Raw genomic sequence first — 24,554 nt, 5'->3', positions numbered from 1 at the left:
TAAAGATTGTTCTTTTGCAATCTTATTTTGCACAGCTTTGGTGCATTTTATGCTAAAACTACAACACAGGACCAATAAATAATCACTAGATTTTAGAGTGGCTTAAGCAAAAATCTGCCTGCCAAATAAAAGCTATGATTCCTAATGAAAACAAAGACATTGAACACTCTTTGGTTAAGATTTACAATACTGCTTCTTTAATTTACCTAATTAACAGTTACTACCATTTACATCCAACCCTTTTTTTATTGCTACAATAACATAGTTGATCTACACAAATTTACTTCATCTTATAAGAACTACATATTACTTATCAATATTAATTTATTTCGAAAACATAGGCCTGTATTTTAGATAAAGAAAATTAAAGATTTTAAATTGATTTATTATTTATACAAAAATTCCATAAATCTGGTTTCACTGTCCATATTTTGAAGAAATTATCTTTTGTTTCACACCAATTTTTTTGATACCTGTCAGCCTTTTTCTTCATTTTGTTGTATTCAATGTTACACAACAATTCCTCACCACAGATACTTCTACATAAATCTTTGTGTTTAAGTAAAACTTCTTGAAATTTATTATAAATGTTGTATTTACTGATACACAAAGAACTATTAAGATAATTAGCATTCTTTTTTGTTGCTCCTTGTTTTTTACCTTGAATAGCAACTTCTATTAATCTGAAATTAGAAACATATTTTTTTAAATCGCATTATAAAAAGTTTAACTTTAAGGCATACAATGCATGACAATTTTTTTTGTTATACTATTTGACATGACACAGAACAAATGAGCCTGAGTTTTGAACTTACTTTTGTCTTGTTTTAATCCAAACAATACTTGCAGGAGTTGGCTTCATTTCATCTCCACTTTTAATCTGAGGAAATATTTTTGAACATTTATAGAATTCAGGAAAACATGCAAGTTTTCTATCAATAACATCATCAGAATTTCTCTTTAAGAGAGCTCTATTTAATGATATTTCACAGTACGGAACACCTGCACCAAATATGAAATACTTTATAAAGATTGGTTCACATAAGAGCATGTCCAGTAAAGCTCCTTGTATTCCAACTTGTATCCAACGAGCCATTTTATCACTGCATGACACAGAGAGAGTTCTGTCACCTCTGCCAGGTTTTGTTCTTACTTGTCCTAATAAATGATAATGTTCTCCTAGCAATTGTAGATCTTGTTTCATGTTAGGTAAACATTTTGCTCCTGTCCTATGAATGTCCAGTTTTTGTCTTTTAATTACTATTTGACAATTGTCATCCTGAGCTCCTCTTTTATGAGATAGAATCGTATATCCAACATTATCTTCTTGTTCGACTTTGGGCATTATTGATGCATCCCCACATGGCGTCTGTGATGAATAAAAAATAAACTCTATGTTATCTCTTAATCTGAATTTTTCTTTTTCTTTATGGAATATGGATTGTTTGTTTTCTAATGTGTTCATTATATTTTCATACAAATAAATCAAAAAGCCGCGTCGTGCAAAAACTTCGGCATGCGAATCGTTTAAGATATTGCCGGCAGAAGACATTTTGGAGGCTCCAATGCATTTAGAACCAGTGCCTAATGAGACCACGTCGTAAGAAGATGTTACTTTATCATATTGTAATACACAAGACAATACAGTCCACTCATTTTTTAAAGGTTTACCTGATTTTGGAAGACTATCATACAAGTTTATGCATTTTTCAGCAATGGTATCGATACAAAAGTTAGTCATCTTAGGTCTTATATTATGATGAATTTCGGTATAGCTACCCGCTAAGACAAAAACAGGTAATAGGTACCTACATACCTAGCAAAAGCCTAATGCAAGCAAATGTCAAATGTCAATTTGACAGTTGCAAGCAGTGTTCACAACCCGTAGACAGAGAAACAAACAGACCAAGGGGCCGTGAAATCGCGAATGAGACAGAGATAGTTTGTCAATGTTGCGTATAATGTAGCCATAGTGACTGCATTCCCTGTTTTGGGAGATAAATAATTTTCATGATTTAATTAAAACAATAAGATTATTAAATATTACTTTTTTATATTTATTATACATTTTTTTAATTAAAATATTTTTTCGTCTTCCAACTACACCCAAAAACCGTTGCATTGTTTGTTTTTATTTCCGTTATCAATAGTACTTCAGCATCTTTATATGGTACTGGATTAACATTCTCCTCAGATGTTGAAATCTAAAACACACAATTAAATTATTAATAAAGAATGGTTACCATATATATTTCTATGTTAACCTCTTGACTCGGAATCTAATATTATTATTGGACTCCGTTTTTATTTGTTTACATTCTCGATGAGTCGATATTTTTTATCGAAAATCGGGACTTTTTTTAGCTGACGCTGGCAGGACTTACATGATAAATAATTATAGATTATGAATGATAAAAACTGGAAATTCCTATTATCTTTAGGATTTTAATGCAATATAAGGTTCCATCATGCTATGGCATAAATAAACATCACTGAGAAACTATATTTAGGTACGACTACGTACTTACGCGTGAAAATATATGCCGGCAATTTTCTTCTTGATATCGCTTTAACGTGAAATAATACGACAATGCACCATTACAAACTTACAACTTGTTGAAGTTGTATTGTAAAACCTTCGATATTATATAAGGATTGTTTCTCGGCCTTTTCACTGAATTAGAGTCGTTTTCTAACATAAAAATAAGCGAAAATTGAACAAAAAACACAATGAACGCACCAACTGTCAAGTACTTAAATAGCGACACAAACACCAAGACTGGTTACGCGATACGGGACAAAAGATTTGATAATTCTATCTCTGTCTAAACCATTTGTAACGTAATTTTCGTTCTCTTTCTTGTCAAAGTGAGATGGAAATCGTCATTGCGTCTATTAGTTTCTCTGTCTACGATATATACACAACAAACAAAAATTCGCAATATATGCGCAAATATGATCAAATTCAAAAAGACAGTAACTGCCAACATTACGCATCAAACCAAGATATCGATATCGTTCGCCGATTGGCAAACAGTAGCGACTAGTTGTAATTGTTATTACTTAGTGTAATTATCAAATTTTGCATCATAGGAAGCTGTTAAAGTTGTAACTTAATGGTTACCGATTATTATTTTTTTACTTTTAAGGAATAATAATACATCAACGATTATTATCGAGTTTTGTCTTATTGATGGAATTTAGGATTAGAGTACATATTATTTTAAAAATTAAACCGAGTTTTAGAATTAAAAAGAGGCCCTATAAAGTTATAATTTATTATCATCATTCTTTAGATTGAACACCTACAAAAATAAGAATCTTTAGCTGTCGTTAAATGTAAACATTATTTTATAAAGCTCTACTTTTATGCGGATATAGTATTTAGTATCATATATTTAGTGTAACAATTTATTTTTGGACAATGTTGGTTCCCTAATTATTAAATAATCCCATACAGGTTACACAATACAAAATCTTATAAAAATGTGATAAAAATGTATTATATTATATTAAAAAAAAAATAGTATGCGTGAGTATATCAATATTGTCATTAATGTCAAATTGTGCAAGTATTTACTTTAATTGTGTATACACCGTTAATCTTGTAGCCGAATACTATTGATTTTAATTTACGAGTCAAAATTATATGGTGGCATTTTTTAATCTTTTTGTTAGCTTAGTATTCTTTTGAGCCGATCAAATCTTCTTGCAACGTAAAACAAACCTCATGTTAAGTATTCTGAGGAAGATTTGTTATCATCTGCAAATATCAATAGTCCATGTATGATATGAAATATTGTTGTGTTCCGCTTATTCCTAGTGTGTTTAATTTCTGGATTAAGATTATGTGATATACACGATAAAATACTTTTTCGAATTCTTCCACAGATCACATTAAACTAACATCTCTTATTCATGATCTTTACACATTGTCTGTGAAAACAGCTAAATTTGTCACTTTTTGTCGTTAATATGTAAGTAATTTAATTATAACTTTATTTTACTCTTCCTAACAGTAAACTTGCTTTTCTTTTTTGTTTAAATCTATTATATTTAGATAATTATTGCCATTTTTAAATAAATAAAATAAGGAATATTCGTAAATTTTAAAAGCTTAATGTAAGATTTGTCAACAAAATACAAATTTAAACTGTTTACAAAATTATTAATTTTTAATATTATAAAATAATACAATGAAACTGCTCCAGCTGCCTTTCTTTCTTTTCTTTTCTAATCTGTTACCTATTAGGCATTGTTACCTACATTATAAGCACAGAAAGTACCTCTTCTTTCATATTTTTCACAATTTAATAAATTTATTTTCAGTTTAATGTATAATGCTAAAAACAATAAACTTTCTTCAATATTTATTAGATTCTTCTAAAATAAGAAGAAAAATATATACTAAAAACCAGAAAATCTAAAATATTGTTTTATTGCTAGCTCTCGTACAATTTGCTTAAGTTCGACAAGGGTGCATCATACATTCGTCAAATTGAGTCGTCAGAGATATTGCAGTTTTCCCGAATGAGTTATCTCGTACAAAAAGTTTATTCCAAGCCAGTAAGGGAATTTGGATATAGTTTGCATTTTGCAATTAATCTGATCAACAACAAACCATATTTTTTTGGCAAAAATATACTAACATACACGTATAATTTATACACTACATACGATTAATAACTCAGTCTACACACAAAAAACTTTAAACATATTATATTGACATAGTAAATACATTAAAATATCTATAGATGTATTACAGTAAAACTACAGTCTGCGCCACTGAGGGTAAAAGTTTGCAAATGCAATTACAATTTAATACATGGACAACCATAAAAGCATCTATACATTTTAAGTTTCAATGGTGATGATAACGAATCAAAATCGTGCCGGACTCACATTAGCAGGCGGCACGTTCCGGTCGCACGGCATCTGATATCCTTGTAATGCAGCCATAATGCCCTCTCAGTATTTCATGTTATTACTGTTTAGTAGTATTCTTGGCGTAGACAAGAGATATCACTAACATCGCAAATCGTTCCTTCCGAACTATGTAAAGATGAAAAGACGTATACCCTTTTCCAATCGGAGGAGTAAAGGTAACAGTAACAGCCTGTGTATGTCCCACAGCTGGGCCTTAGCCTCCTCTCCTTTTTTGAGGAGGTTTGGAGCTTATTCCACCACGCTGCTCCAATGCGGGTTGGTGGAATACACATGTGGCAGAATTTCAGTGAAATTTGACACATGCAGGTTTCCTCACGATTTTTTCCTTCACCTGCACCGCCAAGCACGAGATGAATTATAAATACAAATTAAGCACATGAAAATTCAGTGGTGCTTGCCCGGCCTTGAACCCACGATCATCGGTTAAGATTCACGCGTTATAACCACTGGGCCATCGGCTCTAAAAAAATTATGTGATTTGCTAATTGTTCTACTGTATTATGCACTACAACAGTTCTTTATTATTAATTTACCTTTATTTATAATATAACACTATTCCACATAACTAGTTGTAACCACCTTAATTTAACTTTAAACGCCAATTTTTTCACGAATCCATAGTGAATATCATTATCATAGATTATTCGAGATCTCAACCAATGATATTGCAACAATTCGGTGTCAAAGTTGTTTGTTTGGGTTTACTCCTCTTGTGGTTGGAATAGGCTACACGTCCCATGTACCCAATAAGCTTATAGGTGTATGTATTTTTATTTCAGTTTCAAAGTTTAAGTCATTGATTAAGTTTGGTTTTTAAGTTTTTTATTTTTTAAATATTTTTATGAAGTTGTTTAACCTAAATTGTTAAATAAAGTGAAAAAAATTAGGTAACAATATTATTCATCGAATAACTTTCAAATGTTGTATTACTTAGTTACCTATCAGAATAGTTTGTAATGTCTAATGGAAATTAAAAAGCAATCGATGTCATTGACTTGCTAATTATTTAATATTAACAACTATTTTTCTTTAAATTACTTCATAGGCTATCAATCTTAACTACGAAGATTGTAAGAACTACTTAATATTTATAACAATTTACGATCGAGCTTAACATGGCTTCCGAAGGCTGGACCGGTCTTAAAACCACTACCCTAGCCCATGATCAATTAATTCCGTACTTACAAGGACATCTTTATGTGTCCGCTGATAACGGTTGTATGTATGCATGAACTTGGTGGTAGACTAGTCATCTCTCAACGTCGTACTAACGGTCATATAACCTTTTCCATACATCCGACTTAAAACTTGACACATTCTAATAATTTTAAACATGATATTCTAATAAGTTAATATGCTACTGTACATAATCCATACATTACTATATATTTCTGTAAACTTATGGATAGGTTTCTTCTAATATTATAAATGCAAAAGTGATATTGTTTGTCTTGATACGTTTTCACATCCTCACTACCCAAACGATCTGTAAAACTTTGCATACACGTTGGCAGGATTACAAAGGAGGACACTACACCTTTACATGCGGACGAAGCAGCGAACGAAAATAGTTTTTATGCAAAGTAAAGGTATTCAGTAATTTAATATATATATATATATGATAAAATAGGAACGATGAAAGCATTTATTTGAACTACGTATATCTGTTATACGTTTTCAGAGATAATTTATTATTATTGCATACTGTAAACAAATTAGTAGTTTTCTATTATCAACCAAAAGAAAACACGACAATCATACAGGCTAAAATTTTATTTTCCCTCAGTCGATTTGTATGAATGTGTGCTTGATATCTCCTGAAAAACTTATATTAAGTTCTTTTTTTATGTTTATGTTAAATGTAAATACTTGAAGCTTAAAAATATTTAATTTAATCTGTGGATCAATAACATAAAAATACAATTAATTAATAGGCTAATAATGATTATATAAGTACTAACTGCAAGATTATTTATTCATCAGAACCCAACTTAATATTTATCAAATTTTATGATACCTATATTTTAAGAGCGGATGCGTCATCGTATAGGTACAATAATTTTGTCGATGCCGGCGATATCAATAGTCAAATTGTCTTTAAGCATAGAAAACTTTGTGCTTGTTGTTCTGTATTGTAGACAGAGAAACTAATAGACGCAATGACGACTTCCTTCTCACTTACACAAGAAAGAGAACGAAAATTACGTTACAAATGGTTTAGACAGAGATAGAATTATCAAATATTTTGTCCCTTATCGCGTAACCATTTTTAGTGTTTGTTTCGCTACTTGAGTAGCGAAACAAACACTAAAACCAACTTGACAGTTGGTGCGTTCGTTGTGGTTTTTGTTCAATTTTCGCTTATTTTTATGTTAGAAAACGATTCTTATTCAGTGAAAAGGCCGAGAAACAATCCTTATATAATATCGAAGGTTATACAATGGTGCATTGTCGTATTATTTCATGTTAAAGCGATATCAAGAAGAAAATTGCCGGCGTGTGTTTTCACGCGTAAGTACGACTATTTTGTCCCTAAATATAGTTTCTCAGTGATGTTTATTTATGCCATAGCATGACGGAACCTTATATTGCATTAAAATCCTGAAGATAATAGGATTTTTCAGTTTTTATCATTCATAAACTATAATTATTTATTATGTAAGTGCTGGCAGCACTTACAGGCGTCGGCTAAAGAAAATGTCCCGATTTTTGATAAAAAGTATCGACTCGTCGACATTGTAAACAAATAAATACGGAGTCCAATAATAACCTAAAGTGCTTCGTTATATGTAAATATGTTATTTTAATTTATTCGTTCTCCTATTTATAATTTCATAACGACTACATTATTTAACATTCTTCATGAATTTATAATATTAATAGTTTCTAAGTCAAGAGGTTAACATAGAAATGTATGTGGCAACCATTCTTTATTAATAATTTAATTGAGTGTTTTAGATTTCAACATCTGAGGAAAATGCTAATCCAGTACCATATAAAGATGCTGAAATACTATTGATAACGGAAACAAAAACAAACAATGCAACGGTTTTTGGGTGTAGTTGGAAAACAAAAAAATATTAATAATAAATACTAAAGAGTAAAATTTAATAACCTTATTTTATTTTAATTAAATCCTGAAAATTATTTATCTCCCAAAAGGAGAATACATTTACTATGGCAGCATTATACGCAACATTGACAAACTATCTCTCTCTCAATCGCGGTTTTACGGCCCCTTGGTCTATTTGTTTCTCTGTCTACGTTCTGAATCCAAAGCCGCTAATAAATTAAAAAGTTATTTATTGCTTGTCAAATAGACAGTAAAAACTTCGAAAATGTCACTTTGACTTTTTATCTTTTTAGTTAGGTAGGGTACTTACAGTAAGACTATCAATACGATAAAAAGTACAATTTAAAGAATTAAATTACAATGGGCAATTGGAAGTTAGAAGTCGGCAGAATGGCTATGTACACATCATTCCCCGTTGCACTTTTTTTTTTCTTTAACCAACCAACCTATTTTGAGGAATGGGTAACTAATACTAAGCGTCAAATATTTCCACCAGAAAATAAGCAGGATCGAGAAGCTATACAGAAGTTAATTCAAGATATGAGGAAGAAACAGTTGAGAGCAGTTGAAAGAGAGTAAAATCGACAAGATTGTGTTAAAATAAGTAACTTTGTAAATATTTAAATATAGTTAATAGAAAATACTTTCTTTTGATTTACGATTAAAAGCATTTCCTTTACTTATTTTAATTAACAAATATGTTTGTTTAAACATATAGAAAAAAGAGTTGTGTTCTTTTTGTATTTGTGTGCAATTTTTACTTAAACTTTCTAGTATTAGAAATTTTCTAGGATTAGAATAACCATACAAAGTATTGTATTAAGAATGAATTAGTGTGTTAGGAGTGTATTAAAATTAATCCACTAAGTTACACTTATAATGTAAAAATATAACCTTGAGATTATAACTGTTATTGATATTATTTTAAAAAAGTGCTTTACAATGATCTTTGTCATAAAAATATGTACACATAGTGAGGCTGTAATAAGTGGAAATAATTAAATAAAAATATCAACAACATTTTATAAACATTTTAATAACATAAAACAAAATATATGTTTAAATAATTATTAATCTAATTTCATATGTCTGTTTTTGTACTTATAACTCATTATTAATCCAACTAATAAAGATAGGAATGATGGATATAAAACATACTCCACGCCCAAAAACTCACCAACCATCCCTGCAATCATTGGTGCAATCACTCCTGACAAAGACCTAACACTGTTTGAGGCACCTATTAAAGTTCCTCTGTGATCTCCTTGACTTCTCTTTAATACCATTTCTAAAGTTACCAGTCTGCCTACTGCATTTCCTATAGCTAATGGAATTAATAAAACAGAATACATAATAACATTCAATGATAAACATATTCCTAACAATGATGAAGTAGTAAGGAGAAATACATGATAATTTCTTAATGTATAGCCCTCATCATGACCATAAAAACTATTTATATAGCCAATAAGAAAGCTTGACACAGCACCTATCACTCCTTGTACTGAAACCACATAACCAATGTGTTTAGGAGTAAGACCAAATTGAGTTTTTAAGTAAAGTCCATAACTCGAATAGTACAATCCCATAGCAAAACTATTAGAAGCTTGAAACATAAATATGGTCCAATATTTTGACCATTTTACTTTTGACAATTCCACAAATGATTGTTTTGTACATGATAACAATTTTAAGAAAACATTTTGTGAAGAGTTTTTGTCAACTTTCCTTTTAACAGGTGTATTCACATTTGGTAGTAACATTGCAAGACCTGGAACAACAGTTTAATTAAAAAAATAATTGAATACATATACTAGAAATTAAGAACTTAAAACACTCACCTGCATTAATTATAAAACATACGCTTACAGCTCCACCAATAAAACTGAATCCATGAATAGGATAATCTTCAACAATATGTCCACCAATTATAGGCCCTAGGGTTATTCCCATACCAGATATAGCAGCCATTTTTCCATAAATATTAGACTGCTTTTTTTCATTTTTCTCATAATCTGGTACTAGTGCTTTTGTCAATAGTTGTGTTTGTTTAAATAAACCTAAAATATATCATTACACAGATAAAAGCTGGGATGTTATTTTTAAATTTTACCTACATTTGTATATATGCTCACCCAAAACTGCTCTTACTATAAAAATTATTGCAATTGAATTTGTAAATCCTAGTATCATATAAGCAACACTACATACTAACAATGTTAAGATTAGTATTTCTTTGCGACCTCTTATATCACTAAGACTACCCTGAAAGCAAAAAACATGGAAAAATAATGAATGTTATGAAAATATATTTATATATAACAATATATTATGCTCCTTATTAAATTATTTATACATATAGTATATATATCCGCCTGATTGGCTTGAAATTTGTCACAGTTACTCCTCCAACGTAGATGCTCACTAAGAATGGATTTTATGCAAATCTTATCGAAAATACATTTTTCGTCTTATCTACCCATGCAAAGCTGGGGTGATTAGCTAATAATATAATAAAGCAGTAGAAACCGTGTCTGGCCAAAAAAGTTCAGCTTGGAGCAAAATTTGTGTTTTGTTTCATTGAAATTGGACAACAGTGAAAAAAATTACCAATTAAAGTAATACAGGTACATAATATTATCTACTTTAACATTGACAAAGTTGCGAACACTAGTAAATAAATAATATTATGTTATTTTTATGTTGGGTCAAAAAAAAGCAAAATGAGCTTACATGATACAATTGTCTATTGACTTTGTGCATACCACTAAGTACTATAATATTAACTTCAACAGATATTATGTTATATACAACAGAAAAAGCTGCTTTAGACATGTTAATTTAATTTTTATATAAATTATTTTAAAGCTATACATATATTTGTATGTGTTATTTATTAAAATTTGTCAATACTTACAATGAAGGGGCCTGACCCCAGCTGAAAACCTGCATAAATTGAACCAAGAAGACCAATGTTAATATGATTACCACCCATTTGCCTTACATGGTTAGGAATTAAAGGCACTATAAGGCCTACTGCAAGCAAGTCCTGAAAATTAATTTATTAATTATAATATATAACTATTCAAAAATAAAATGTTTGTGCAACAACTTTTGTAAAAAAAAAAACAACTAGAGAGGATATTATATGTAGTCGGACGTCCTAAGGGTGCCTCCTGTGAGGCCGGACCTCGGCTTAGGACGCCGTTGAAATCGGGAGGGGTGATAACCGAATTACCATAACATCAATCATTTTAAGAGTTAAATTTAGTAATTAATTTAATTTTATATTTATATTAGGTGTTAAAACTTTGAATGAAGAGTTTGAGAGATTGTTTCTAAAAATTTATTAATATCTTATTCTGTTTTGTACATTTTTTCCAAGTTAATTATTTTAAGAAATATGGAAAACATACATACCAAAAAAGCCATAAATTTTAAAAGTGGAATTGTAAATGACATATTTGGTTGATTATTACAAGCACATTACATTTCCAAATCGAGTTTATGAACCTTTTGACGACCTTGTGATAACATTTAAACGTGTTCAATTCAACTCAATTAATAACTAGAACTGGGAAAAAATTGTATTCATCCTTAACATATTTATTTTAATGCTAGTTCAACTAACAAGCATGAGAGCATAACATAATGCCAATGTCAAGTATAAAAGACATGACACAAATAAGATCTATCGGCTTAAAATTTTGAAGTGTACGAAAGTAAACAATAAAGTAAGCTGATTAAATTTTTTCCAAGTCTGAATATAATGATGTTAATACATCTGCTTCTTTTTGCATGTACAATATCTTAGATTGTAAGGGTATCCTGCAAAAATACGGTACGTGAAATACGGTTTTATGTACCGATTTCTTATTTAAGTTGCACTACGGATCTGTCACTCTCAACTGTCAGTGTCAGCACTCAAATGAAACTGTCAGTTTCCTTCTATGGAATGATTGGATCTTATTTATACTAGTCTAAAGCTAAACATTGTATAAAATATTGCCATGGACTCTTCATCAATAGTCAGTTTTAACAACGATTCAACATACCAGACAACAATAAAAGCCGATTATAATAATGTTAGTGTTCATGAGTTGGCGCTTCATGCTATGCGAGATAGATGCTTGCTGCTTCAACGTAGAATAAATACTCTCGAAACTGACAACATGCGATTAAAACTTGACACAACTAAAACCAACGAAAAGTCACCCTATAATCCTTTGCAAGAAGATGAAAAACTATCTCTACAGCAAAAAATTGCAGAACTTAACAAGCAAAAGTCTCAACTACTTCATCATGTATTTATGGTTTCTTGTGAAAACAAAAACTTGTGGAATAAATTATCCTCTTTAAAAGGATCTGATAGAGCAATACAAGAACATACAAAACAACCTCTAGTGCGTACAAACACCTATATACATAGTACCCCAAAATATAATTCTCAATCACAAGAAAAATATTCCGATTCAAGCTTAGAAGAAATATCTTTAAAATTAATAAACAGTTACATTCAAGAAAAGTCACAATTAGTAGAGCAATATGAACAGATGGCTCAGCTTCAAGATGAAGATGATAATATTTTGAATGTGGACTCTATAGGATTTACTTACATGGAAGATCCTGTTACAGATTCACTAAAGGAAATTCATAGCCAAACTGAAAAATTACAATCTCTAAAAAAGGAATTATCCCAACAAGAAAAAGATTTAAAAATTGTTATTTCAAGAATAGAAACTCTAATGAAAGGTAAGGTATATATAGTACTTAAATGAATGTAAATGCAAAATTATATTATTATACCAAAATAAATTTAATGCATAATATTAATATTTTTTTTAAAATACTTATGTATCACTTTTTACTTGTATGCCAACTTGATATGATAATTTGATTAGAACATTGATAGAATAATAATATACAGTTTTAATAGTATTAAATCTTGATTTTGTTTTAGAAGGCCGCAATTGCCCAACATGTCTGGAAAATAAATCAAAAATAACTTACGCACATAAAGAAACAGACACCAGTGATAGCCTCATTTATGATGAAAATCAATTGAATTCAATTTCATATAACAATGATTTCGAAGATAACAATATGTCAGTTAATAAAATAAGTTCAGCACAAGAAATCCATTCGGAACCATATGATAAAATGTGTCCTATGTGTGGAGAAACATTTCAAAAGGAAACAGTTTTTACAGATTTTCAATCACATGTAGAGAGTCATTTTATTGGTAATGAAAATGAAGCTGATTCTATTGATAACTTAGATACTTTGCCTAATTCTTTAGACAACATTATATAAAAATTCCATAAAATGTTTAATTTATATTTTTTATAAAAAATTACACATTATTATTATATTTATAAACTATTTTAGCAGATGAATTTGTAATAAGCATTATTTTTAATAACAGATATGTATTGGCTTTTTCTTTAAAAAATAAAACATGTATAAGCTTATATATTCGAAAATACCCATATGTTTGAATGGAATAAAAATTAAATAAAGACTACATTTTATCTGATGCTAATATACATTATTTATTGACTTTCTATAACTTATAGTAAAAGAAAAAACTAAGCTAAGTCTGTCGGTTTCACATCTTTTGACTCTGAAGGTTGTTGGGTTGTTTTCTGCAAAAGATTCTTACTAAACCATTGTGGTCTTTCTTTTTTCATTTCTACAATTCTCTTTCCTTGCCAGAATTCTTTAGTCTGTAAAAAAATGTAAATATTTTATTTTACACAATAGGTTTTTTTTATTTGTATTGTTCCATAAATCTGTCCTGAAACTTTATATGCTTGATAATTGCTGTTAATACATAATTTATATTTATATATATAATTTGTGTTTATAATTCATCTCGTGCTTAACGGTGAAGGAAAACATCGTGAGGAAACCTGCATGTGTCTAATTTCATTGAAATTCTGCCACATGTGTATTCTACCAACCCGCATTGGAGCAGCGTGGTGGAATAAGCTCCAAACCTTCTCCTCAAAAGGGAAAGGAGGCCTTAGCCCAGCAGTGGGACATTAACAGGCTGTTACTGTTACATAATTTAAGATAAATAATCTTATGTGTGAAGATTAATAATATCCTGGGACATTATTCATACATGGTTATCTGATCCCCAACTAAGCAGAGCTTGGAAACCAGACAACTGATATACTATTATTATATATTACTTTTCTTTTGTTAAAACATACTTAGAGGGGCAATGTTGCTCGCGTCCGTAGGATTTACCACCTTCTCCTAGGCCCAACTTACACGTGCCCCCTGGGTGGTGCCAAATGAGCAACAACGCCGAGCAATAGGCGGCGGTTAATTAACCTGTCCACTGGCGTACCACAGGCCAAGGAGGATTAAATTACCTATTAAACCTTATAGCATATTTTAAACCTTCTAATAGTGTGGCCATGTCGCCTTGGGAAAGCGTCATGAGTATGTCCCACTTCTTAAAACAATGGAAATATGAGTGATAAGAATTTTGATTTGTCATGCGACCCGGCTAACACCTGGCGCTCGCAAGTACCCGGGCCTGCGAGTGTGAAATATGCTGAAAACTGCGCGGGAGTGGGCGACCAGGCCCCCGTGACAGTTAATGCTACTGGCAGCAGCACGAATAAAAAACTCACACAGCAGGCATTCCATCCAAGCCTATTCATCACAAGACCGAGATCGTCATCAATGGGAAATACCAGCACTAGTGACTCAAAGAATTTGCTTATCGCGTCTCCAGCCAAAAATACTACAGCTGACGACTCCAGCAATGTTTGCTGAGTCGGAGGGGAGGCCTCTGGCAAAGAATACCCACAAACCGTCACCTCAAAAGGAAAAGATTATCTAATAGCCCGCCACACACTCAATAACTAGATCGCACCAGATCAAAGAACACAAATAGGAGTCAACACTTCTAACAGATACAGTGAATTACCTGTCGATCCAACTGAGGAGTCAACGGAAGATACACCCACTCATCCCAAATAAAACTAGCAAACCACCACCTATTATATTGTATAGAATAGAAGACCTATTTAAATTAACAGACTTATTAAATAAGACTATACCTAGTAGCAAATACTTCTATAAAATCATAAATAGAGACCAGCTAAGAGTGATGACACAATCAACCGAAACATACAAAGATCTAATAGAACTCATCCGTACTAATGGTCTCATCGGTCACACTTTCACCCCGAAGCAAAACAAATGTTACCGAATTGTAATTAAAAATTTACATCACACCACTCCTAAATCGGCCATAATACAAGAAATTGAAAAATCAGGGAACAAGGTACGAGGTGAAATAGTCTACGCAATATCCAGAAAAAACAAAAAGCCTCTAAACATGTTCTTTGCAAACATAGAACCTAGTCCCAATAACATAGAAATAAAAAATATAGAATACATATATTACACGAGAGTAAAGATTGAAGACCCAAGGAAATCTACTGAAATTCCTCAATGCACCAGGTGCCAACAATATGGGCACACCAAAAACAACTGTATGCGCCCATACAGGTGTGTCAAATGTGCAAAAGGACATAAAACTACGGACTGCCCAAAAAAGGATAAGACAACGCCAGCCACCTGTACTCTTTGTCAGGGCGATCATCTAGCTAATTACAAAGACTGTCAAGTATACAAGGAGATTCGTGCCCGAAAAATGGCACATGTAATATACAGGAAAATCCCACCAGATAATAAGAAGCCCATAAATAAATTTACACCACCACCTAAAATAAGCGATTTCCCTCCACTAAAACCCCGCAGATACAATAGACAGCAATCTACCAACAACCAGGAAAGAGACAATGGGTATACAAATGATAACATAATCAACACCGCAAACAAAGACTACTGGAATAGAAAAACAGAGAATACACAATCTCAATCAACAAGTTCACTAGAACAAATTATAATAAAACAATGAGAAAATAGACATCCTCATACAACAAATAGGTACCTTGATGGGTCTCCTAACGACGCTTATAGCCCAGCAGAAAAAATGAAATTCCTGCGGATTGCCGCATGGAATATAAATGGCTTATCCCCGAATAAGCAAGAAGTCGAGCTATTCATAAATCACAACAAAATAGATATTCTGTTAATCTCTGAAACACATATGATTGACCATAGAGTAATTAAAATTAAAGGATACAGTATATATTACGCTAATCATCCAGACGGGACGTCACATGCTGGAGCCGCTGTGATAGTCAAAGAAAATATAAGACACCACATTTTACCAAGCTATAGATATGTACACATACAGGCCGCCGTCGACTGGCAGGGATCACTCAATGTGGCAGCAGTGTGCTATCCCCCAAAACATCGTACAGATGAACATATGTTTAGTGACTTTTTTCATACACTTGGTGGTAAATACATTGCAGGAGACTGGAACTCCAAAAACACATATTGGGGTTCCCGACTAACGACCACAAGAGGCCGAGAACTGAAAAAGGCAATAGATAGCAATACCCTGAATGTAATATCAACAAGAGAACCAACTTATTGGCCATCGGACCCCAACAAAACTCCGGACCTCATTGACTTTTTTGTTTTCAAGGGGATGTCTGGACTCTACACAGATGTGGAATCATGTCTAGATGGCATCTCAGACCACACACCTGTGATTGTTACATTAAGCTCCACAGTCATCTGGAAAGAACCACGCGAAACCCTCTACAATCATAAAACTGACTGGGAGGCCTTTCGAGATTACATTGAAGAGAATGCTAATTTGTATATACATCTTAAAATGGAAGATGACATAGAAGACACTGCGTGGTTTACCACTAAACTAATACAAAAAGCAGCGTGGCTATCAACCCCTTACGTAGAATCCAAAACACAAAGTCAGAATATCCTCCTGAAGATAAGGGAGCTGATAGTTATGAAGAGAAGGCTAAGACGTCAATGGCATGCCAGTAGAAATAGACAAGATAAAAGGCACTCAACAAAGCACAAAAAGACCTAACAGATTCAGCGAAACCTAACAGCTTAACGAAACAGCTTAGCGAAAATGAAAATAGCACCTTGCAAGACAAACTAAAGACCCTATCTCCGTATAAAGCAGATGACTATTCACTCTGGAAAATGACAAAATCATTGAAAAGGCCAAAGGAACACTCTCCCCCGCTAAGACAAACTAACGGCAACTGGTCACGAAAACCCCAAGACAAAGCTGAGTTATTTGCTAACTTTCTCAAAGATGTATTTAAACCTAAAGAACCTGACATTAATAATAATAATAATATCCTGAGACATTTTTCACACACGGCCATCTGATCCCAAATTAAGCTTGTACAAAGCTTGTGCTATGGAAACCAGACAACTGATATACTACATATACTACTTTTTTTTTGTAAATACATACTTATATAGATAATTACACCCAGACTCAGGACAAACATTCATGTTCATGCACACAAACGTCTGTCCTGGGTGGGAATCGAACCCACAACCTTCGGCGTGAAAGGCAATTGTTCTACCAACCACGCCAACCGGCTCGTCAAATGACATTGCGCACTCAGAAGAAGAAATTCAAAACTATCAAAAATTTAAAACAACGAAAGGCACCATGATTTGATTGATAACAGCAAAAGTTCTTCAACAATTACCAAAAAAAGGCATCGTCCTGCTGACAATCCTCTTCAACGCAATATTGAGATTACAATATTTCCCAAAGCTATGGAAAGTGTCCATCATAAATATGGTTGCCAAACCGGGTAAGCCTCCTACAAAAGTCACATCATATAGGCCAATAAGTCTCCTCCCCATACTTTCAAAAGTTTTCGATAAAGTGGTCTTAAGACGTCTTCTTCCAGTATTAAAGGAGCAAAAAGTGATACCAGACCACCAATTTGGTTTTCGTGCACACCATGGAACGACTGAACAAATACACCGAGTAGCACATACAATACGGCAAGCGATGGAGAGAAAAGAATACTGCTCAGCTTTGTTCCTTGACATACAACAGGCCTTTGATCGCGTGTGGCACAAGGGCCTCCTCTGTAAGCTAAAGTTACACCTACTAAATAGTGCGTATACGCTTATAAAGTCTTACCTACAAAACAGAATGTTCCAGGTTAAATGCGAGGATTCTTTCTCATCTATTCACCAAATAGAATCAGGAGTGCCCCAGGGATCCGTCTTGGGTTCCATTCTATATACGATCTACCTACCTCTGAAGAATCGATGACCGCAACCTATGCAGATGACACTGCAGTTCTCTCCTGTAATAAAAACTCGAACATAGCCTCTTTAAAACTGCAAGAACACCTAGACAAAATAGAAGCATGGCTAAAGAAGTGGAGAATCCGAGCCAGCCCAGCAAAATCAGTTCACATAACGTTCACTTTAAAAAGAGGAGACTGTCCACCTGTGAGACTCGATGGAAACATTTTGCTAAAACATACGACTGTTAAATACCTAGGTATGCATCTAGACAGAAAACTTACCTGGCGAGATCACAAAAAAGCAAAAAAGGAACAAGCAAACAAAAAGTTCAAAAATATGTACTGGCTACTAGGCAGGAAATCAACACTGAGTCTCGAAAATAAACTTATTATATACAAATGTATTATAAAACCAGTCTGGACGTACGGCATAGAACTCCGGGCATCTGCAAGTCACTCAAATATAGAAATCCTCCAGCGCTACCAGAACAAAGTGCTAAAGGTCTTAAGCAATGCACCATGGTTCATACTAAACAAGGAAGTACATAAGTATCTGCAAATACCTATAGTTAAAGAAGAAGTAGAAAAGTCTTCTTTGGCCTATAAGCAAAGACTCGAAGGACATATCAATCAACTGGCTACGAACCTTTTAAATACAAACAACATGCTGCACTGCACATTTCGATTAAAGAGAAAGCAACTGGCTTCGATCTGATCACTCTTAGAAGTGAATAAAGTAAGAGATGACACATCATTAGATGTGCACTCTCAAAATTGAGAAAAGCATACTCAACAAATCTGATTAAAACCTAAGGGGTTGATTGCAGATTTAAAAAAAAAAACATACTTATATATATATTTACACCAAGACTCAGGACAAATTGAAATGTTCACAAATGTCTGACCTGGGTGGGAATTGAACACACAACCTTCGGCGTGAAAAGCAAGTAAGTATCTACCAACCACGCCATCGGCCCGTCCATAATTAAACAATCATTTTTTTTATAATATAATATGACAAATAAGCAAGTGATATGTTTCTACATTAAATATTTTGTCTTTGTTGTAAATATCCCACTTTGCTTGGCAAAGATCTCTCTTTTTAAAGAGAAGGATTGGAACTTACTGGATCACAATGCTCCAATGCAGTGAACAAATGCACATGAGTTGGAATATCATGCAAAACAATTCTATGCAATTCATGCAAATTTACTAACAATGTTTTTGTTCCTAACAGTAATACAAACTAATTATTATAAACACATGAAAATTCAGTACTGTTTGCCCAGGTTTGAACCAGAAGTCTTCCCTTAGAATTCACACATTCTTTAACCATTGGGACAAATGCTCTTTGATAATTTACTTTGCTTTAATTTTGTTTCAAAACTTTTACCGAAATAAATAACTATTTATTTTATGATTACCACATCAGGAAGATTCTCTCCATTGTATAATACAATAACATCATTTTCAATAGGATTGTTATTTCCCAGTTTTTCTTCAATTTTTGCTTGAATTTCTTTTGTTTCAGTTTCTATTCTTTTATAGCAATTCCCTGGAAAATATAATATATACACATATATGTCAAATATTTTGTTTGGTAACGATTTCACAGAACTTTAACTAATAATACAATAATCATTCTTTACATACATATACACACATCTTTAGTCACATATTACAATAATAATATATTTGTGATGAGGATAAAAGATTTTTTGTTAATGTTTATAACTAAGCTTATAGGCTTGTTAAGTTATATTTCATAGATATACCACAAAGACGTCCACGCTCATGATGATGTCCGCATTCATTACATACTGCAATATTTGTTTTTGGTACAAGCATTTTCCAAACATATTCTGGGCTTCCAAACTTTCTTTTCCACCTTTTTTCTATAGTCCGTCTAAACTTTGGTACAGCTAGAAGAATACCATCTCCAACAAGATCATTAAGTCTAAATTTTGTTGATTGTCGAGGTACTTGCTTCTCATGAACATAAGCTAAGGCCAAATCTAAAAAAGAAAAGTTTTCAAAAATGTATAATAATTATCAGAAACCAATGATAATCATTTAAATGAATATGATTTAAGGTACCTCTTGGGGGATAACCAAATGATTGTATGATGTTTTTTTCCAAATTTTTCAGAATGTTTATTACATATGTGAGACGAGGAATCATATTGGCCTGAAAGTGTAATTTATGGTTTAAAGTAAGCTGATATATTTTTTTACGTAAGAACATATTTTTTAAAAGACTGTAAACTGTGTAAATAAATTTATTTATTTGATCACTAATTTATCATTAAAAAGAACTACAGAATTTGCTCATGACTACAAAATTGCTGTACAAATAAATAAGGAACTTAATAATCTAATCACAAAAACCGATTATAGTAATAATTTAAACAAGAAGTCAAAGTTGTTGTTTTTTATTACCTCGTAGGAAATGGCTTTTTAATATAAATAAGCAGTTAATACTTGCAAGGGTTACACCTAACCTATCTTTTATTCTGAAGTGACTTCGGTCTATGCTCTATGAAGAACGGTGTTGCTATTTAATTTGCAATTACCATTACTAATTACTACTAAAATATTTTTTTCATAGTAGACAATAGATGTTTTTGACTGTCTAGATTAATAATTATTAACAATCACTTACTAACTAACTACTAATAATGTAGTCCAAAAAACAAAATAGTTTTGTACAAAATAGACCTATTAATTTCACATCTTATTTCAAGCTTTCATTTCAATTGTATGTTATGATTTAGTTGAAACACAGTTTCTTCTAAAAAAATTTACTACAAGAGAATTAAATAAAATGGCAACATCAATTTATTTCTAAGATTGACAATCAGCTGTCGAAAGTGGGGAGGAAAAGGCCGATCACTATGTGCTAAGTATGTTATGTAGTTCGTGTCTTCAAGCGATTCGTTGCAGTTGTAGCTATGGCGTGTTTAAGTTCGAGTAGGCTTTGTGCTCGTGTACAGGATAAGTTAATGTGTCAATTCGGACCTAAAGTTCGAAGGCAGACTGTATTTGTGAAACTGAAACCTCCCGGACCATCTCCACTGCGAATATTTGGAAAAACCTGCCAGGTTAGATATTTTTTTAAATTATTATTTATCCTTATTCCGCTTTTAATATTTACTAAGATAGTAAATTTAATAAAAGTTAATAAATATGAATATTTCTTCAAGCTAAATAACTTCTGAATTGACAACATCAAAAATCCTTTTTACATAACAGCATGACATTAACCTATAAGTCAGCTGATCTGTTTCGCATATGTAGTTGAATTAAATATATTTTTTATTTATTAAATAAATGAAAAAAACATCGATATCTTATACGATAAATAAAATACTAAAAGTGAAATCATCACAAGTCTGAGGCTAGTAGGTCATTCCGCGACACAGGTTTGTTGAGTTTACCCTGTGAATTTCACTTGTCCAATAACTCTTACTTTCGTCAAATAAATATAATTGATAAGAATTCTTATGAACTGGATTATTTTGAAATCAATTTGTAGTGTGAGACAATTTAAGTCAATAATTGTTACAATTTCCTGAACGGTTGTAAAATATATGAGTCAAAGTACATAATTGATATGAATTACGAGTTTATTGGAAGGCGGCCGCGCCGTAAGATTCAACGGCGCGGTCATGAGCCGCGCAGCGCGTCGTGCTTTCTCGCGCAGCGTGCGAGCATGCAATGTAAAATCTTGACGAGTCACACAAAACTTTCTAAGCAACAATTATGTGGGTATGACATTAATATTTAATTTCGCTACTTTAAGCACCATTCCATTATGAAAGTTTTCCTGTAAACTATCAAAATTTTAAGTTTCAGATTATACATATTCAACAAATAGCAAATTGTTTTATATGTCAAATAAATATTTTTTATACATTAAAGTAATTGCTGGGAATAAAAATCTGCAAATGATTTAATTCCCTCTTTTTTTATTAATTAATGTTTAAAACCAGGACTTTTGCACTTAAATTCAATGATAGTTTGAAATTAGTGAAACCACCTATTTGCTAATTAAAAATTATGCAGTTCTCACTACAAATATGTTGTTAGTGAAAGTTGGTTAGTATCAATAGTTCAATTAGTATCAAATTTAAAAATAGCAATGGGCTAAACTAATAACTTGTTTTATTACATTGCTCATTCAAGTCGTTAAAATCGATCTCGTATATTATCTGATTTACCTAGTAAATTTATATCATTATATTATATCATAAAATCGATTTTATACAAATATGTGACAAACATAGTTTAAGTTAACATTTTTTACAAACAGATTTTTTAACGGAGAGCTTACTGTGGTTAGGGTGTGCTATAGCTGAAACCAGAAGAGTATGTTGGTAAATTTTATAAGTGGGCTAGAGCGGCTGGTTGTTTGCTATAATCATAAAAAGTCTAAGAACCTAAGACTATACGGTTCGTAATAATAATTACTTAAATACGCTGAAGCAATGAGTTATAGTTTAAATGTTCGAAGAAATATCTGTACGAGTAATACATACATGTACATACAATACATGTTTATTATTGAAGTACTTGAATTGGTCGAGTAAATCGTATAGCACGTAACATCCTGCGTAAATGATGCTTACTAGAAATGCGGAACACATAACTATTTGTCCAGTCGACATCATTGTATAAGAGTTTGTAGCAATATACACGTCGTAGCATATGTTATTTTGAAATTACAACACTCTTTTCGATCCCAAATTACGTGCTTACAATGTAAAAGTAACGCCGCTAATAGAAAATTACTTTGTATAATTCTATAGACATAATTTTGTGATATGCAAATGAATCCTTATATATATGCGAGTCTATACGTTTCTCTATTGCCACATGAATCAAAATTTTAAATGATTTTCGTAATAACTCATCACATTATTCAGTTTGTTAATCGCGACCAAGAATAGATTAAATATAACTTACGTAAATTTTACAGAGCAAATAACAGCTGGTTATGTTTGTATGATTTATTAATTATTCCAATTTCAAGTGATTGTCTCGAAATTGGTAGTTATTTGGTAGTTTATGAAATAGCTGAATAAGTAATAGAAAATATGCATAATAAAAATAAAATCTCGATATGTTTTTAATTTGTCATTAAACATCCACTGATGCAATTGAAAAACCTCATTCATAATATAATTTGATTATAAATATACTCATTTACTTTGGAAGCGGTCACCAATTCCCTTGTTACTTAACATCATTGAAATCAAGAATGTTCAGTCTGGTATAATTATTGAGCAAGCCAGTGTTTCGGTCGACTCTTGCAAACAATGAACTCATCAGTGTCAGTAGAAACAATATTAATTGCTGTTTACAGGTCTTATGATGCCAGTTTTAGATAAACTCTACTAGTCTCTCATATTTGCAAGAATTGTTTTTTTATGTTTGTGATAGCATTTTTTTCGGTATGTTCTTTACAATGCAATACAGTAATACCACGTTAATGTCCTAGAGCTAGTACTTTCTTTTTTGATAAAACAAAGCTTATTTAAAGGCGCTGCTTCAGAGCGGGTGATACAGTTGTGGCAATTTCCCATAAGGTTTTACGCTATTATACAATGTTTTGTTGTATGAAATTGGTATAGTTCGAGTTTATTATTAAGATAATTTAGGGTAATTTAATATTGGAAGATAATTATATTTGTAGCTCTAACATATAAGTTAAAGGTAATAACGAGGTATTTAGGATTTTGAGAGCGTGACCGTTCCATGTTTTGTAATGTATATTATCACTGTAACGAACTGGCTTTGATAGTTAGCTGCATTTGTTGATTCAGATTCATGCTGACGGGTCATATAAAATATAAACATATATTTTTTTATATTTTATAAAACGCAAGAAACAGTTTTTAGTGATATATACCATCGTAAAAAATAAAAATTAAAATTTAAGGTTTACAGTACAAATCCTTTAAGCCTGTTTCATTCGTTTTTACCATTCGTTTTTACTAACATTGTTGTCGTTTTTGTTTTATATAATATATAATATAATTTCAATTATTCTAGTGAATTAAGTTGGCAACCAAAACACCCTCGCGATAAGATGCTTAATATAAAATGAATCGTAAATATATGAAATGTATATTTGTAATATATATTTTCTCCTTAAATCCTTATATGGGATAACTTACGTAATGCGTTGTACATATTTCATTTTCATTATATTAAATAAGAATTAAATATATTTCACTGACTAAAAAATATTGCATTATTCGGCAAAAAAATAAATATTATTTGTGTAAATAATAAATATTTTAAAATTGTTTAATGTAATGTGTAATGTAGGATGT

At 31.7% G+C, this 24,554-nt stretch overlaps 6 protein-coding genes across 9 annotated transcripts in view; 3 read left to right on the top strand and 3 right to left on the bottom strand.

Annotated features, from left to right (window-relative positions):
- Positions 1-364: 364 nt before the first annotated feature.
- Positions 365-1,838, bottom strand: LOC126769007 (tRNA-specific adenosine deaminase 1). 3 transcript variants are annotated; one of them, XM_050487543.1, is made up of 3 exons: positions 1,817-1,838; positions 816-1,369; positions 365-683 (listed from the first exon to the last, which is right to left on the bottom strand). In XM_050487543.1, the coding sequence occupies exons 2-3, from the start codon at positions 1,343-1,345 to the stop codon at positions 374-376; spliced, it is 840 nt and encodes a 279-aa protein (XP_050343500.1). In that variant the 5' UTR covers positions 1,346-1,369; positions 1,817-1,838; the 3' UTR covers positions 365-373. The 3 variants fall into 3 exon arrangements, with proteins under 3 accessions (XP_050343500.1, XP_050343499.1, XP_050343501.1); XM_050487542.1 differs by lacking the exon at positions 1,817-1,838 and adding an exon at positions 1,672-1,803; XM_050487544.1 differs by lacking the exon at positions 1,817-1,838 and having other exon boundaries at positions 816-1,809.
- A 6,454-nt stretch (positions 1,839-8,292) lies between these two features.
- On the top strand, positions 8,293-8,679 carry LOC126769067 (protein PET100 homolog, mitochondrial). The gene has a single exon (XM_050487622.1). It carries the CDS (start codon positions 8,381-8,383, stop codon positions 8,597-8,599), a length of 219 nt encoding a protein of 72 aa, XP_050343579.1. The 5' UTR covers positions 8,293-8,380; the 3' UTR covers positions 8,600-8,679.
- A 357-nt stretch (positions 8,680-9,036) lies between these two features.
- LOC126768972 (major facilitator superfamily domain-containing protein 9-like) lies at positions 9,037-11,643 on the bottom strand. The gene is made up of 5 exons (XM_050487482.1): positions 11,441-11,643; positions 10,938-11,069; positions 10,156-10,285; positions 9,862-10,080; positions 9,037-9,791 (listed from the first exon to the last, which is right to left on the bottom strand). The coding sequence occupies exons 1-5, from the start codon at positions 11,480-11,482 to the stop codon at positions 9,091-9,093; spliced, it is 1,224 nt and encodes a 407-aa protein (XP_050343439.1). The 5' UTR covers positions 11,483-11,643; the 3' UTR covers positions 9,037-9,090.
- A 301-nt stretch (positions 11,644-11,944) lies between these two features.
- LOC126768984 (protein spindle-F) lies at positions 11,945-13,556 on the top strand. 2 transcript variants are annotated; one of them, XM_050487504.1, is made up of 2 exons: positions 11,945-12,772; positions 12,984-13,556. In XM_050487504.1, the coding sequence occupies exons 1-2, from the start codon at positions 12,031-12,033 to the stop codon at positions 13,331-13,333; spliced, it is 1,092 nt and encodes a 363-aa protein (XP_050343461.1). In that variant the 5' UTR covers positions 11,945-12,030; the 3' UTR covers positions 13,334-13,556. The 2 variants fall into 2 exon arrangements, with proteins under 2 accessions (XP_050343461.1, XP_050343459.1); XM_050487502.1 differs by having other exon boundaries at positions 12,981-13,556.
- Positions 13,547-20,752, bottom strand: LOC126769040 (39S ribosomal protein L32, mitochondrial). The gene is made up of 5 exons (XM_050487584.1): positions 20,656-20,752; positions 20,314-20,404; positions 19,992-20,231; positions 19,641-19,771; positions 13,547-13,746 (listed from the first exon to the last, which is right to left on the bottom strand). Exons 2-5 carry the CDS (start codon positions 20,396-20,398, stop codon positions 13,609-13,611), a joined length of 594 nt encoding a protein of 197 aa, XP_050343541.1. The 5' UTR covers positions 20,399-20,404; positions 20,656-20,752; the 3' UTR covers positions 13,547-13,608.
- A 335-nt stretch (positions 20,753-21,087) lies between these two features.
- Positions 21,088-24,554, top strand: part of LOC126768967 (all trans-polyprenyl-diphosphate synthase PDSS1) — a 37,490-nt gene continuing 34,023 nt past the window's right edge. The window contains exon 1 of the mRNA XM_050487470.1: positions 21,088-21,317. Within this exon, the coding sequence (XP_050343427.1) occupies positions 21,168-21,317 (150 nt within the window). The 5' untranslated portion in view covers positions 21,088-21,167. The remainder of the gene's footprint in view (positions 21,318-24,554) is intronic.

Source organism: Nymphalis io, chromosome 6 (genome assembly GCF_905147045.1).
Source record: "Nymphalis io chromosome 6, ilAglIoxx1.1, whole genome shotgun sequence".
NCBI classification, from domain to species: Eukaryota; Metazoa; Arthropoda; class Insecta; order Lepidoptera; family Nymphalidae; genus Nymphalis; species Nymphalis io.
This window is presented reverse-complemented; position numbering and strand designations above follow the sequence as displayed.

Bases quoted from the DNA above. Each gene is read 5' to 3' on its own strand.
- LOC126769007 (XM_050487544.1), bottom strand. From the start codon at position 1,741: ATGACTAACTTTTGTATCGATACCATTGCTGAAAAATGCATAAACTTG. The intron at 684-815 runs GTAAGTTCAAAA...TTCTAATTTCAG, and splicing joins TGGATTAAAACAAGACAAAA to ATTAATAGAAGTTGCTATTC.
- LOC126769067 (XM_050487622.1), top strand. From the start codon at position 8,381: ATGGGCAATTGGAAGTTAGAAGTCGGCAGAATGGCTATGTACACATCA.
- LOC126768972 (XM_050487482.1), bottom strand. From the start codon at position 11,482: ATGTCATTTACAATTCCACTTTTAAAATTTATGGCTTTTTTG. The intron at 10,286-10,937 runs GTAAGTATTGAC...TTTTGCTTTCAG, and splicing joins TGGGGTCAGGCCCCTTCATT to GGTAGTCTTAGTGATATAAG. The intron at 9,792-9,861 runs GTGAGTGTTTTA...CTGTTGTTCCAG, and splicing joins ATGTTTTATAATTAATGCAG to GTCTTGCAATGTTACTACCA.
- LOC126768984 (XM_050487502.1), top strand. From the start codon at position 12,031: ATGGACTCTTCATCAATAGTCAGTTTTAACAACGATTCAACATACCAG. The intron at 12,773-12,980 runs GTAAGGTATATA...ATTTTGTTTTAG, and splicing joins AATAGAAACTCTAATGAAAG to AAGGCCGCAATTGCCCAACA.
- LOC126769040 (XM_050487584.1), bottom strand. From the start codon at position 20,398: ATGATTCCTCGTCTCACATATGTAATAAACATTCTGAAAAATTTGGAA. The intron at 20,232-20,313 runs GTACCTTAAATC...TTTCTTTTTTAG, and splicing joins ATTTGGTTATCCCCCAAGAG to ATTTGGCCTTAGCTTATGTT. The intron at 19,772-19,991 runs GTATATCTATGA...TATATTTTCCAG, and splicing joins TGAGCGTGGACGTCTTTGTG to GGAATTGCTATAAAAGAATA.